At 37.0% G+C, this 11,231-nt stretch overlaps 1 protein-coding gene across 1 annotated transcript; it reads right to left on the bottom strand.

Moving 5' to 3' along the window:
- Positions 1 to 4,677: 4,677 nt before the first annotated feature.
- Positions 4,678 to 8,924, bottom strand: nek12 (NIMA-related kinase 12). Its single transcript, XM_081381910.1, has 4 exons — positions 8,793 to 8,924; positions 7,169 to 8,384; positions 6,808 to 7,008; positions 4,678 to 5,008 (listed from the first exon to the last, which is right to left on the bottom strand). Exons 2-4 carry the CDS (start codon positions 8,283 to 8,285, stop codon positions 4,851 to 4,853), a joined length of 1,476 nt encoding a protein of 491 aa, XP_081238036.1. The 5' UTR covers positions 8,286 to 8,384; positions 8,793 to 8,924; the 3' UTR covers positions 4,678 to 4,850.
- Between the last annotated feature and the right edge of the window lie 2,307 nt (positions 8,925 to 11,231).

The following is an 11,231-nucleotide window of genomic DNA, read 5'->3' as shown; positions in this document are numbered from 1 at the left end:
ATCAATTCAATGAACTTTGAAGTAACTTGTATTGGTGTTACACTTTTTTTTTTTACACTGTCATTGACAAGTCAAATCCCTCACACACTGCCATCTGCAGTGGACTTTCAAATGAGAGCTTCACTGTGAATTATGAGTGAATCAAAAACAAACACCAAGGAAATCCTAATGTCGAAGAGATGCCTGAGGGATCGCAAAACTGCATTAGGCTTATTACTGTTTCAATACATCAAACACTCCACCTTTGAGGGGTCCAAATTCTCCTGCACCATTTATTGTGCGATATGGATCCAATTCCTGTGAGATACCTTCACAGGAAGATTATGGAGCAGCAACCACAATAGCAGAATGGGACCAATAGCCTTTAATTTCAAAATATTGTGCTGAGTGTTACTGGACTTCCAATAAACTGGGATTGAAGGATCTGAGGAGAAAAATCGATCTTGCTCCCTGTACATATCGGGGGTCTTTAAACACTTTCTCCATGAGACAACTGTCACTGAAGGACAAAATACTAACAGTGAACCATGAACAGTCTGTCCATACATGACTTAAAATACCTCTTTCAATGATTATCTCCACGATTTGGGGTGTCAGAGTTTTGCACTCTGAAATCAATTATATAAAGTTGGAAATTACATTCTGCCAGTTTCAGCTTACATCTGAAAGGCGTAAAGACCCTTTCACCTCTCATCATAGGATAATCCTCTCAGGAGTACACTACAAACTCCATAAAGTGCACTCTGTTGACACCGATCAATTACTAGGACATTTACGATAGCTCTTATTAAACTACCCCACCGCAAACCCCGAATACTGGGCGGAGATCGAACCGCGACTCACACCTCAAGGTCTCCTTCATGTCAGGTAATAAAGTGAAATTATGTGCAATGACACCGCTTTCTAACATGTAATTGCTTTGACCTCCTCTCATCATTTGTGATTAACGTGTCATGCATGGTGAGGGGAAATGTGAACACTGTTCTCTAGTCACTCTTTACAGTAGGCCTACTTAGTAAACTTCCCACTTTACATCTTCCCACTCCATTAATGTGAAACAGGAGCATTATTTAAAGAGTCACATTATGTGGTGAAGCTTGTTTATGAGAAACAATGTCACAAGTGATTTTTAAATCACAATGCAGATACATAAGTCATATTGTGAGTAAATATGCAATTATGAGAAACACTGCAATATATAAAGTCATTGTAGGATATAAAATTACAATTTGGATTTTGTGAGATTTAAAGTCGCAATTGCGATATTTCAAGTTGTATTGCAAGATATAAAGTAATTGTAAGACAGGCCTATAAATCGCAATATAAGTTATAAAATTGCAATTGTGAGAAAAAACATAACTGCAAGATAAAATCAATACTGAAAGATATAAAGTCATATTGTAAGTTATAAATCAATTATGCGAAATAAAGTCACATTTGCAAGCTCTAAAGTCACATTGTGGAGAATAAAATGGTCACAAAATCACATTGAACGTTATAAAACAATTATGAGAAACAATATGGCAATTGCAAGATATAAAGTCACATAATCGCAAATTACTTTTTCATTTCTTGTACTATGAGGCGTAAACAGGCTTCCATATAGACTTCAGCTCATATTTTCTAAATGACTGAGAAACATTAAATTGGAGCATAATGGTTATTTGATAGTAACACCTATAAGCCAATATATCTAACAGCTGAACTGTAGTATACATCTGTGCTGTACAGTTTCATGGTTACAGTCCTGATATAAGCCGTTCAGACAGCTGTTGTTGTAGGTATTTTTAACATAGCGTCAGCACAAGATGGTGAGATCAGGTATGCCATCAACCTTTCTATGGGGCTTTTACTCTTCCACTGGATAAAGCAATTTGCCTTCTACAGTCGTAGCTGATGAGTTAGATGTCATTTTCAGTGCTGCTTTTAGTCCCTCTGTTCTTGGGTTAGAATAGGGCGGATTTTCACATGGGCGATGTGGTTTGTGATATGTGCCGTCTCTGGAGACGCAGCCGGAGCAGGTTAGAGCGCAGGCTACTGTCACCATCTTCCACCTCACTTCTCTAATACTCACTGGTCTCCAGTGAGGCTGCTTCACCGGAAACAATGGCACATCAATATTTTAGAGCTGTGACATACAACAGTCAGCCTGGAGATTTGTAGTATTCCTCTGCTTGGAAGAGGGACAGAACTTATGCTGTGAGCTTGACTCTCATGCATAGTTTTTGATGTTTTTCTTTACTTCCTTCCTGTGGTCATGAATGAATCTAGCCAAGTGGGTTAGAGATTTAGAGTACTGCTGGAACCAATGAATTTTCCATAAAATATGTTCTGATAAGCAAACGTGGAATTTAAACATCCAGCTTTCAATGGAACACATGTGTGAGGAGCAGTATGGTAATCTAAGCTATCTAGCAGAGAAATCTCACACCAATGTAGGCCAGACATGTGCTGTCTATTAAAGGTCAAGGGAAACATGTTTGCCAGAGTTTCCTCCCATTCTCTCTGCAGCACTTCCTTTCTCTTGAATATCAGGACTGTTTGAAAAAGTCTGGCAAGCCAATAAGCATGAGGCTGTTCGCCAGAAAAAGGCCTATAAGAAAGTTTTTTGAAGATCTGCAATAATCAGCAAACAAAGCTCATTGCTATAACAAATGTTTTTAATCAATTTGCATGTTAAAACTGGAGGGCGCAGGCTGATATGTCCTTTACATGAAATCTGCCAGCAATCACATTATTGAATGGCACAAGCTGATTGGCCTCTGCTGATTCTGCAGCCAATGAGATTGCTTGCTCAACATTTAAATAATCTGAAGGTGAAATACACTCACGTGGTGAAGTAAAAAGCCAATGAGCAACAGTGGCTACGTAAAGACACCCATTCAGCCTCCTCTGAAACTCTCCACCTCCCCCAGTTCCACCTGCCTAGATCTGCTATAGTATTTATGTATGTCTATTTATGCAGCAGCATAGATTGCATGCTCACAGCATCATGTCTGTGTTTAAGCAGAAGCAAGTCCATACTTGCAGCAATAATCAACAGCAGCAGCAGCAGCCTAGCAGATCTAGTCCACCAATACCAAACACATTGGGATATTCAATAACATGCAAAAACTACACCGAAAGTTGTCATAATTGAAAGCAGGTTGTTCAATTCACCAATTCATGAAGTAAAATATAAATAGGACACACCAAGGTAGACAACACGAGAGAATAAAGGAAAAATCTAATTATAATTTAAGAAACTTTTAGAAATGCAAGTCAAAACTCAAACACAAAAACAAACAAATACACTTAATTAGGATCCTATGGTCTCATTTTTAAAAAATATGCAAACAAAAAAATCAAGTTGAGCTAAAGGGCGGAGCACTCGTGCAGAAATCAATCAATAATGCATCAAACTTTGTACAAAGCCCTAAAGACATGAGTGACAAGCTCTCCTGGTAGCTAGTTTTACTATGGATGAAATATTGACAGGTTTTAAAGTGACAAGGCACAGAGGTGATTGCTACTTAAAGTGGTCTTGACCTGTTTGCATTTATTCTGGTCTCTCGTCCACTCTTCTAAATGCATAGGTGGATAAATAAAGAAACATGCTCCATCAGGCTTATGGAACATTTTTAAAGCTCTATCCTGAATGACTCCTCAGTCCTTGTTTTACTTCTTTCAGAACATTGCATTATAAAAAATAAATGTATTTTGTGGGAATGACATTTTTAATGTTCAGAGTTGTTTTCTTTACAGTGGATAACTTAAGTCTAAGTGAAAAACAGGTTTTTAAGTTTGTAAGATGGGACTTCATTTGTGGCTAGAGGTGTTATGTTTTCTCCACTCCATCTATAAAATTTTAACATTAACATGACCTTGGTTTTTGAAGACAAAGGATTCTCATGTCTCATGATACACACACACACACACACACACACACACACACACACACACACACACACAGCCCTTCCTGGCTGGGACTGATACTATTTTGAGTAAAATCATTTTTCTTCTTCTTTCATGTTTAAAGATGTTAAAACAGACAAAATAATAATACAAAACATTCTGTGAGGAGACCTATCTCCTATATTGATAACACACTTTCCTCTGGGGGCAGATTGTGAACATTGTTAAATAAAATATAACACAGGGCCATTTATTCATTTACACATGGCAGTTTCTCTATCGCACTGACTAATTCCCTGCTGGAAGAATCTGGACAAGTTTAAGGGAAAACGCCTTAAATGGAAAACAACTGCAGCTGTCACCCATAAATTTACAGAATTGGAATCTCTTTTACATTTCAATAGTGGAGTGAAAGCACAGGAGGAAATGTTCACATGATAGTCTCCACTGCTTTCACATTTACAAGCATTGTTTAATGGACATATTGAGAGATCATTTTGGTAAATAATGTATGAAACGTGTTAAATCTTTTCAAAAAGTATAGTCGGCTGGGTGCCATTGATATAATGAATTTCTGTATCCACTATAAAGGGTATTTAAAAGGCAGCAGTTTTATGCTTCAGTCCTGTGATGTGACTGATAATGCCAAGATGAGAATCATTTTCTGGATTGGTGTGTAACCCCACACATTTTCTTACTATAGAGTGCCACCTACTGGTTATACTAGGTAACACTTTCAAAAGAGCACTGAATGCTTGGTAAAAAATTCTTGATGACAAATATCTATAAAATCACACTATTTTATAATATTAGTTATAATTCATTAAATATATGACAAAATTCTGTATTTAATATACTCTGAAATCCAGCATTGCTGAAGTTCATCATTTTGTAAGCAGTCATCACTGACTGTTAAAACAAGGAAAATTAATTTCTCTAAATAGGACAGGCATGATTCAGCATGTTGTTTCTTGGTCAAGGTTGAAAATGAGGTAGCAGGTCTCCAGATGGTCTGTCCCGATCATGTGCTGGAACTGTGGCTGCAGGTCTCCTGGCGTGAGGCCATTCAGAAAGTGCTCACTGATTTCCTCATAGACTGAGGCTCCAACATCCTCTATAACGCCAGAAAGCAGAACAGCATTTACTTACTTGTATATGCAGAGACACTCTTGCAGAAAACCAGATTTGTTGGCAAACAGTATTCAGAACTATACTGATATACACTCACCTAAAGGATTATTAGGAACACTTGTTCAATTTCTCATTAATGCAATTATCTAATCAACCAATCACATGGCAGTTGCTTCAATGCATTTAGGGGTGTGGTCCTGGTCAAGACAATCTCCTGAACTCCAAACTGAATGTCAGAATGGGAAAGAAAGGATAATGCACCAACAAAGCTCAAATCATTTCAAATTGGTTTCTTGAACATGACAATGAGTTCACTGTACTAAAATGGCCCCCACAGTCACCAGATCTCAACCCAATAGAGCATCTTTGGGATGTGGTGGAACGGGAGCTTCGTGCCCTGGAAATCTCCATCAACTGCAAGATGCTATCCTATCAATATGGGCCAACATTTCTAAAGAATGCTTTCAGTATTAGTATGGTGTTCCTAATAATCCTTTAGGTTAGTGTGTGTATATATATATATATATATATATATATATATATATATATATATATATATATATTAGGGCTGTCAAAAGATTAATCGCATCCAAAATAAAAGTTTGTGTTTACATAATATATGTGTGTGTACGGTGTATAATTATTTTGTATATATAAATACACACACATGCATGTATATATTTAAGAAATATTTGCATACATATACTGTATATATTTATATATAATTTATATTATATATAAATATATTTTTTTTATATAAATTACACATTTTTCTTAAATATATACAAGCATGTGTGTGTGTTTATATATACAAATTTAAATATACACAGTACACACACATATATTATTTAAACACAAACTTTTATTTTGGATGCGATTAATCGCGATTAATCTTTTGACAGCCCTAATATATATATATATTCATTCAAATGCTGAAACAATAATAGCAGTAATCATTATACTCTCCAAATCATTAAAGGGGTATTTGATGTACTCACCCTCATGTTGTTCCAAACCTGTACGAGTTTCTTATTTCTGTTAAACACAAAAATATATTTTGAAGAATGTTGGCCTCAGTTGATGGCACCCATTGACTTCCATAGTAGGAAAAAATAATATGATGGAAGTCAATGGCTACCGTCAATTGTCTGGTTACCAACATTCTTCAAAATATGCTCAATATGCTAAAATATGTTCAACCGAAGAAAGAAACTCATACAGGGTTGGAACAACTTATGGGTGACTAAATGATAACAAAAAAATATTTTTGGGGTGAACTATTCTTTTAACTGTTAAAACAAAATTTTAAGCAGGTTGTTAAATTAATCACTGAAGTAAAATATAATTAATACAGACCAAGGAGAAAAACAAGAAAAATCAAGTGAATAAAGAAAAAATAACCAACTTGTAATAAATGTCATGGCTACACTTTATTTCGATTTAGACATTATACTAACTATAAGTAACTTTGCATGTCATTTGCAACTCTCGTTAGACTATTAGTAGAATGTAGTAGTAGACTGTTAGGTTATGGTTAGGTGTTAGTTGACATGCAGTTGCAAAGTTACTTATAGCAAAGATTTTATATACAGAAAAAAGGGACTTGCATTTAGTCTTTTGGGGAGCATCAAAATAAAGAGTTAGCAGATATTAAGCAGACAGTCTATTAATACTCTAATCAGAGTTAGCTGACATGTAGTTGTAAAGTTACTTATAGTTAGTAGAATGACAAAAGTGGACCATTGAAATAAAGTGCTGCCAATTTGATATGTGCATGATTACCTATGTATTTCTCTTTTAACAGTTTCATTGTGACAGAGAAACCGCCTGCATCTTTGAGCTCCAGTTCCACATCAAACGCATCATTCTCTGGCACACAGTTCAGGGCATCTCTGGCGTAGCTGACTACCTCAGCCAGGTCATCATCCTCAGCTTCTTCAAAGTCATCTGGATAGTCAGAGATGTCCTCATCATCAGGCACAACTGTCATAAATGATACATGCAGAGAATACTCGGAGGTGTTAGGAAAGCCAGCCAAAATTCTTAGATCACCATCGGCCTACGCCTGTTGCCTTGGATGTTGCCTCATAATAATAATAAAACAATGAAAAACATTATTAATATGATTACATTACACCCTTACCGTTAGATTCCTCAAATGCCTCTTCAACCACATTGGCAAGGCTGGAGGAGACATCTTCCCTCGAAACATCCTTGGAGGACACATAGCTATCATGTTCATCAAAGTCCTCTGAATAATCAGACTCTGTTCCCTCATGGGCCACTTCGTCCTCAGCACTGAGTGACGTCTCTATTTGCAGTGTCTTGTCAGAGACAGTTGAGGCACTATCTGTTCTGCTTTCCATAGATGCGTTTTCTACGTTAAAGTCTTCTTTTGTTTGAGGTCTGGATTCAGCATTCACCTTTGTAAGTTCTTTCTCCTGGTGCTCGATGAAGTTTCCCAGATGTTCCTGCACGTAGGTCATACTAAGTAAGCTGCTCGCACTCGGCCTGTTTTCAGGAACCACGGACAGCATTTTCCCGATTAATGTATGGATGTCCTCTGAATACCTCTCGGGGACCTTGATGTACTCCCCTTTTATGATCTTGTAAAACAGACTTAGGAGATTTTTAGCTTCAAAAGCTGGTCTGAGGGCACAAAGCTCATATAGTAGGCAGCCAACAGCCCAGATGTCAGATTTGATGCTGTATGGGACATCCTGACAGAGTTCAGGACTCAGATAACTGGGGGTTCCCACACAGGTGGAGGCCATATCCAGCGTGTGGTTCATAATCTTTGATATTCCAAAATCCCCAAGCTTAATCACACCTCTCTTGGTTAAAAGCACATTGGACGGCTTGATATCTCTGTGAAGGATCTTTTCATAGTGGATATAACTGACGGCCATGACAACTTGCACAAACCAGTTCATAATTTTGCATTCTTCAAAGGATTCCCCACTCTTCTGTTCTTTAATGTGGTCATCCAACGTTCCACCGTCACAATAATCCATAACAATGTAAATATACTCATTAGTTGTGTCAAAAAAAGTGTCAATCCATGTTATAATATGAGGATGCTTCAAGCTCCTGAGAATGTCTGCCTCTTGCATTACAACATCTTTGGACTTTGTTTTTCGGGAACTGTCCACATGAATTCTCTTGACTGCACATAATTTCTTTGTATCAACATGTTTCATCAACATTACAACGCCTGCTCCTCCTCTGCCAAGATTCAGTACATTTTCATATTTCTCCATGTCTTGAACCTATTCATTCACCAAACTTCTTCTTTATACCCTTACTGGTTGCAGAAACATTTATTTTGTCTCGTTGAGAGCTGGATACGAGAATTGACACTAGAAAATAAATCACCAGATAGGTTGGCAAACCGTCATTATGTGATCCTCCAATTAGCCTAATAATAAACAGGTTCGTTCTGCCAACTAGCCAAAGTAACAGGTGAAACAAACTTTTTCGAAAACAAACATCCTTAAAATCTTTATTACCTTTGGGTCCTCATGCCTTTTATTGATAAAAAAAAAATAATTTATTTTGTTTGTTTTTTTAGATAGGCTAATGCGTCGTGTCAGGAGAAGAAGGCGACTGTGTTGTCTTCATGTTACCATGACAGCTCCTTCTCAACAAAAGGGAATCCGATTCGTTCCGAACTTTAGCTACCTAAACACTGCTTAATAATTAAAATGACGAATGCATAATGTAAAATATAACTGCGCAAAACTAATCTCAGCAATAAAAATCCATACCTTTCACAAATGTATTATAAGGAGTAAGAACGTCATCAGGGTCTGTCGCGTTCGGTTGTTCGCTTGGACTGGACACTAGATATATATACATAGATCCACAATATTGTCTGTTTCTGTGGGCCGCCGTCCGCCATATTGGACCGGTCAAAGCCGGTCCGTGAACCATAGATATATACACTAGATGTCGCCTTGTATACGGCAGTTCATTGGAACGAGTCCAGAGAAAATGTAAGGTTTTGATATTAAGATAATCTACTTCTTTTTCAAAATATAATGCATAGTGCTAGTAGGCCTAAGTTTATTAGTCACATTCTTCCACTTGAGTAAACTTATTATCTTAATTATCGCTATAATATATATATATATATAAATGAGCAAAACTTGGCCACTAAATATTTAATATTCAGTAAAAATATTTTAATGATCACAATTAAAGTTTTAATTTTATTAAATTGAACAAGCGCAACATTCAGCATTCAGTCAAATATTCTAAAAGATGTATTATTAATAATAATGTTATTTCAACATAATATCTCGTTATTTCGACATAATAGCCTATTTGTGCGTGCAACAAGCAAGATGTGCATTTGTAAATCCGGTGACGCGTGCATTGATTTTTTTATTAATAAACTAGTGTTTTCTGACAGTGTCGACTCGGCTGCAAAGATGAAGTTGACGATCGCCATATTCGTAGTGAACGCGCCTATAGAGAGAAATGCACATAATGGATTACATATTCAGAGAGTAGACTTTTTCTTTTCGTTTTGAATTATCTCGTTTAAAGACATTTCAAGCTTTGTGTATTTGATGTATTTCTCATGTCTGTGTGAGGCATACACTGAGTTTCGTTAAGTTAGGATGAGATGCGCTCCAGTTCATGTGCAATGCAAGTGACCGCGCTGGCGCCTCCATGATTATGTTGTCTGACTGTTATATTTGCTTCTAGGCAAAAAAATCTCTTGCCTAAATCTAGGCAATTGGTTGCTGAAAAATTAATTAAAATTAAGATACAATTTATACAAAACGAAATTCACTTTAAAGAAAGGCTTTAAACAGTTGACATTTTCACAAATTCCAGTGTCCTTCCACACCTCCACCCCCAGTTTTCAAGGACGAAACAAGCCCTTGAGCCCACTGTATCCTTGTGCAAAACGCACACATACATAAGATTTGTGGAATTCTATGTATAATAATCATGGATGTACTGTTTGAAGATTGACAGGGAGAGGACAAGCATAGGCTACTAGGACTGTACTTACAGGTTACAAGCGCCACACTGTATTTTTTTTTTTTTTTCATTAAAAGGTTTGAGTACAATCGGTAAAAAAAAAATCAAAAGTTAGGAACAACACAGCATAAGACAGCCAAAAGTGGGTATTGACTCCTGCAATATTACTCCTGCATATTGTAGCCTACATTTTAAACACAAGGGTTATTTCAAATAATATCTAAAGCAGGGGTTTCAAACTCAGTTCCTGGAGGGCCACAACCCTGCAGAGTTTAGCACCAACCAGCTCCAAAAACACCTGCCTGGAAGTTTCTAGTAATCCTGAAGACTTTGATTAGCTGGATCAGGTGTTTTTAATTAGGGTTGAAGCTAAGCTCTGCAGGGTTGTGGCCCTCCAGGGACTGAGTTTGACACCCCTGATCTAAAGAGTGCAGCACATTCACAGTTCATTTTCTGTGCGAGAATCACAGTTCATTTCTTCCTCCAAGCAGAGATATGTACACTGAACTTATAAAAAAACAACTTGACTACTACCATCCACAGAGTAAATGTATTCCCTTGCTGTCTGGTTTAGATTTCGTTCGTGTGATTTCATCCATACGCAGCACAAAAGTCCGGTATCATCCATGAATTCGAAGTACAGGCGGAGATAGCAGCGTTACCTACTTCCTATGACAAGACCCCTGTTCCAAGATGGCGGCGGTTTTGACGCATGCTTAGAACCCCAAGGCGACATCTAGTGTATTATATCTATGTCCGTGAACACGGAGAGCAGGTTGACTGAGCGTCTGCAATCGCAGTTAGACGAATTTATCTGCAATAGACAAAAGCAGATGATTTTGCTAAAATAACACAATACAACAAGACGAAAGCGTCAGCTGTAGCTACAACATTAAAAAGTTACCACAGTAAAAGTAAAAAACACTTTTTTTCTTCCATATTGAGTTAATACACATAAAAACGTATTAAAATAATTATAATTATTATTCGATATTGGCAATTACACACTTCTATGTATATCGAAGAGTTGTAGTCCACAAAGTGCTCTCACTCAAAAGTCTAACCGTATCAAACTTCTACCCGCTAAATTGTAGCATTCTTTACACGAAAAGTTATATAAAAAATTCACAGACATCATATGTTCACATTCATGGCAAAATTAAAACGGGACCAGAAAATAATTATTTTCTCCCATTCACTTGCATTGACGA

The sequence above is a fragment of the Scardinius erythrophthalmus genome, assembly GCF_964197995.2.
Source record: "Scardinius erythrophthalmus genome assembly, chromosome: 13".
Taxonomy (NCBI): Eukaryota; Metazoa; Chordata; class Actinopteri; order Cypriniformes; family Leuciscidae; genus Scardinius; species Scardinius erythrophthalmus.
Note: the sequence above shows the minus strand (reverse complement) of the source record. Positions and strands in the feature narration are given on the sequence as shown.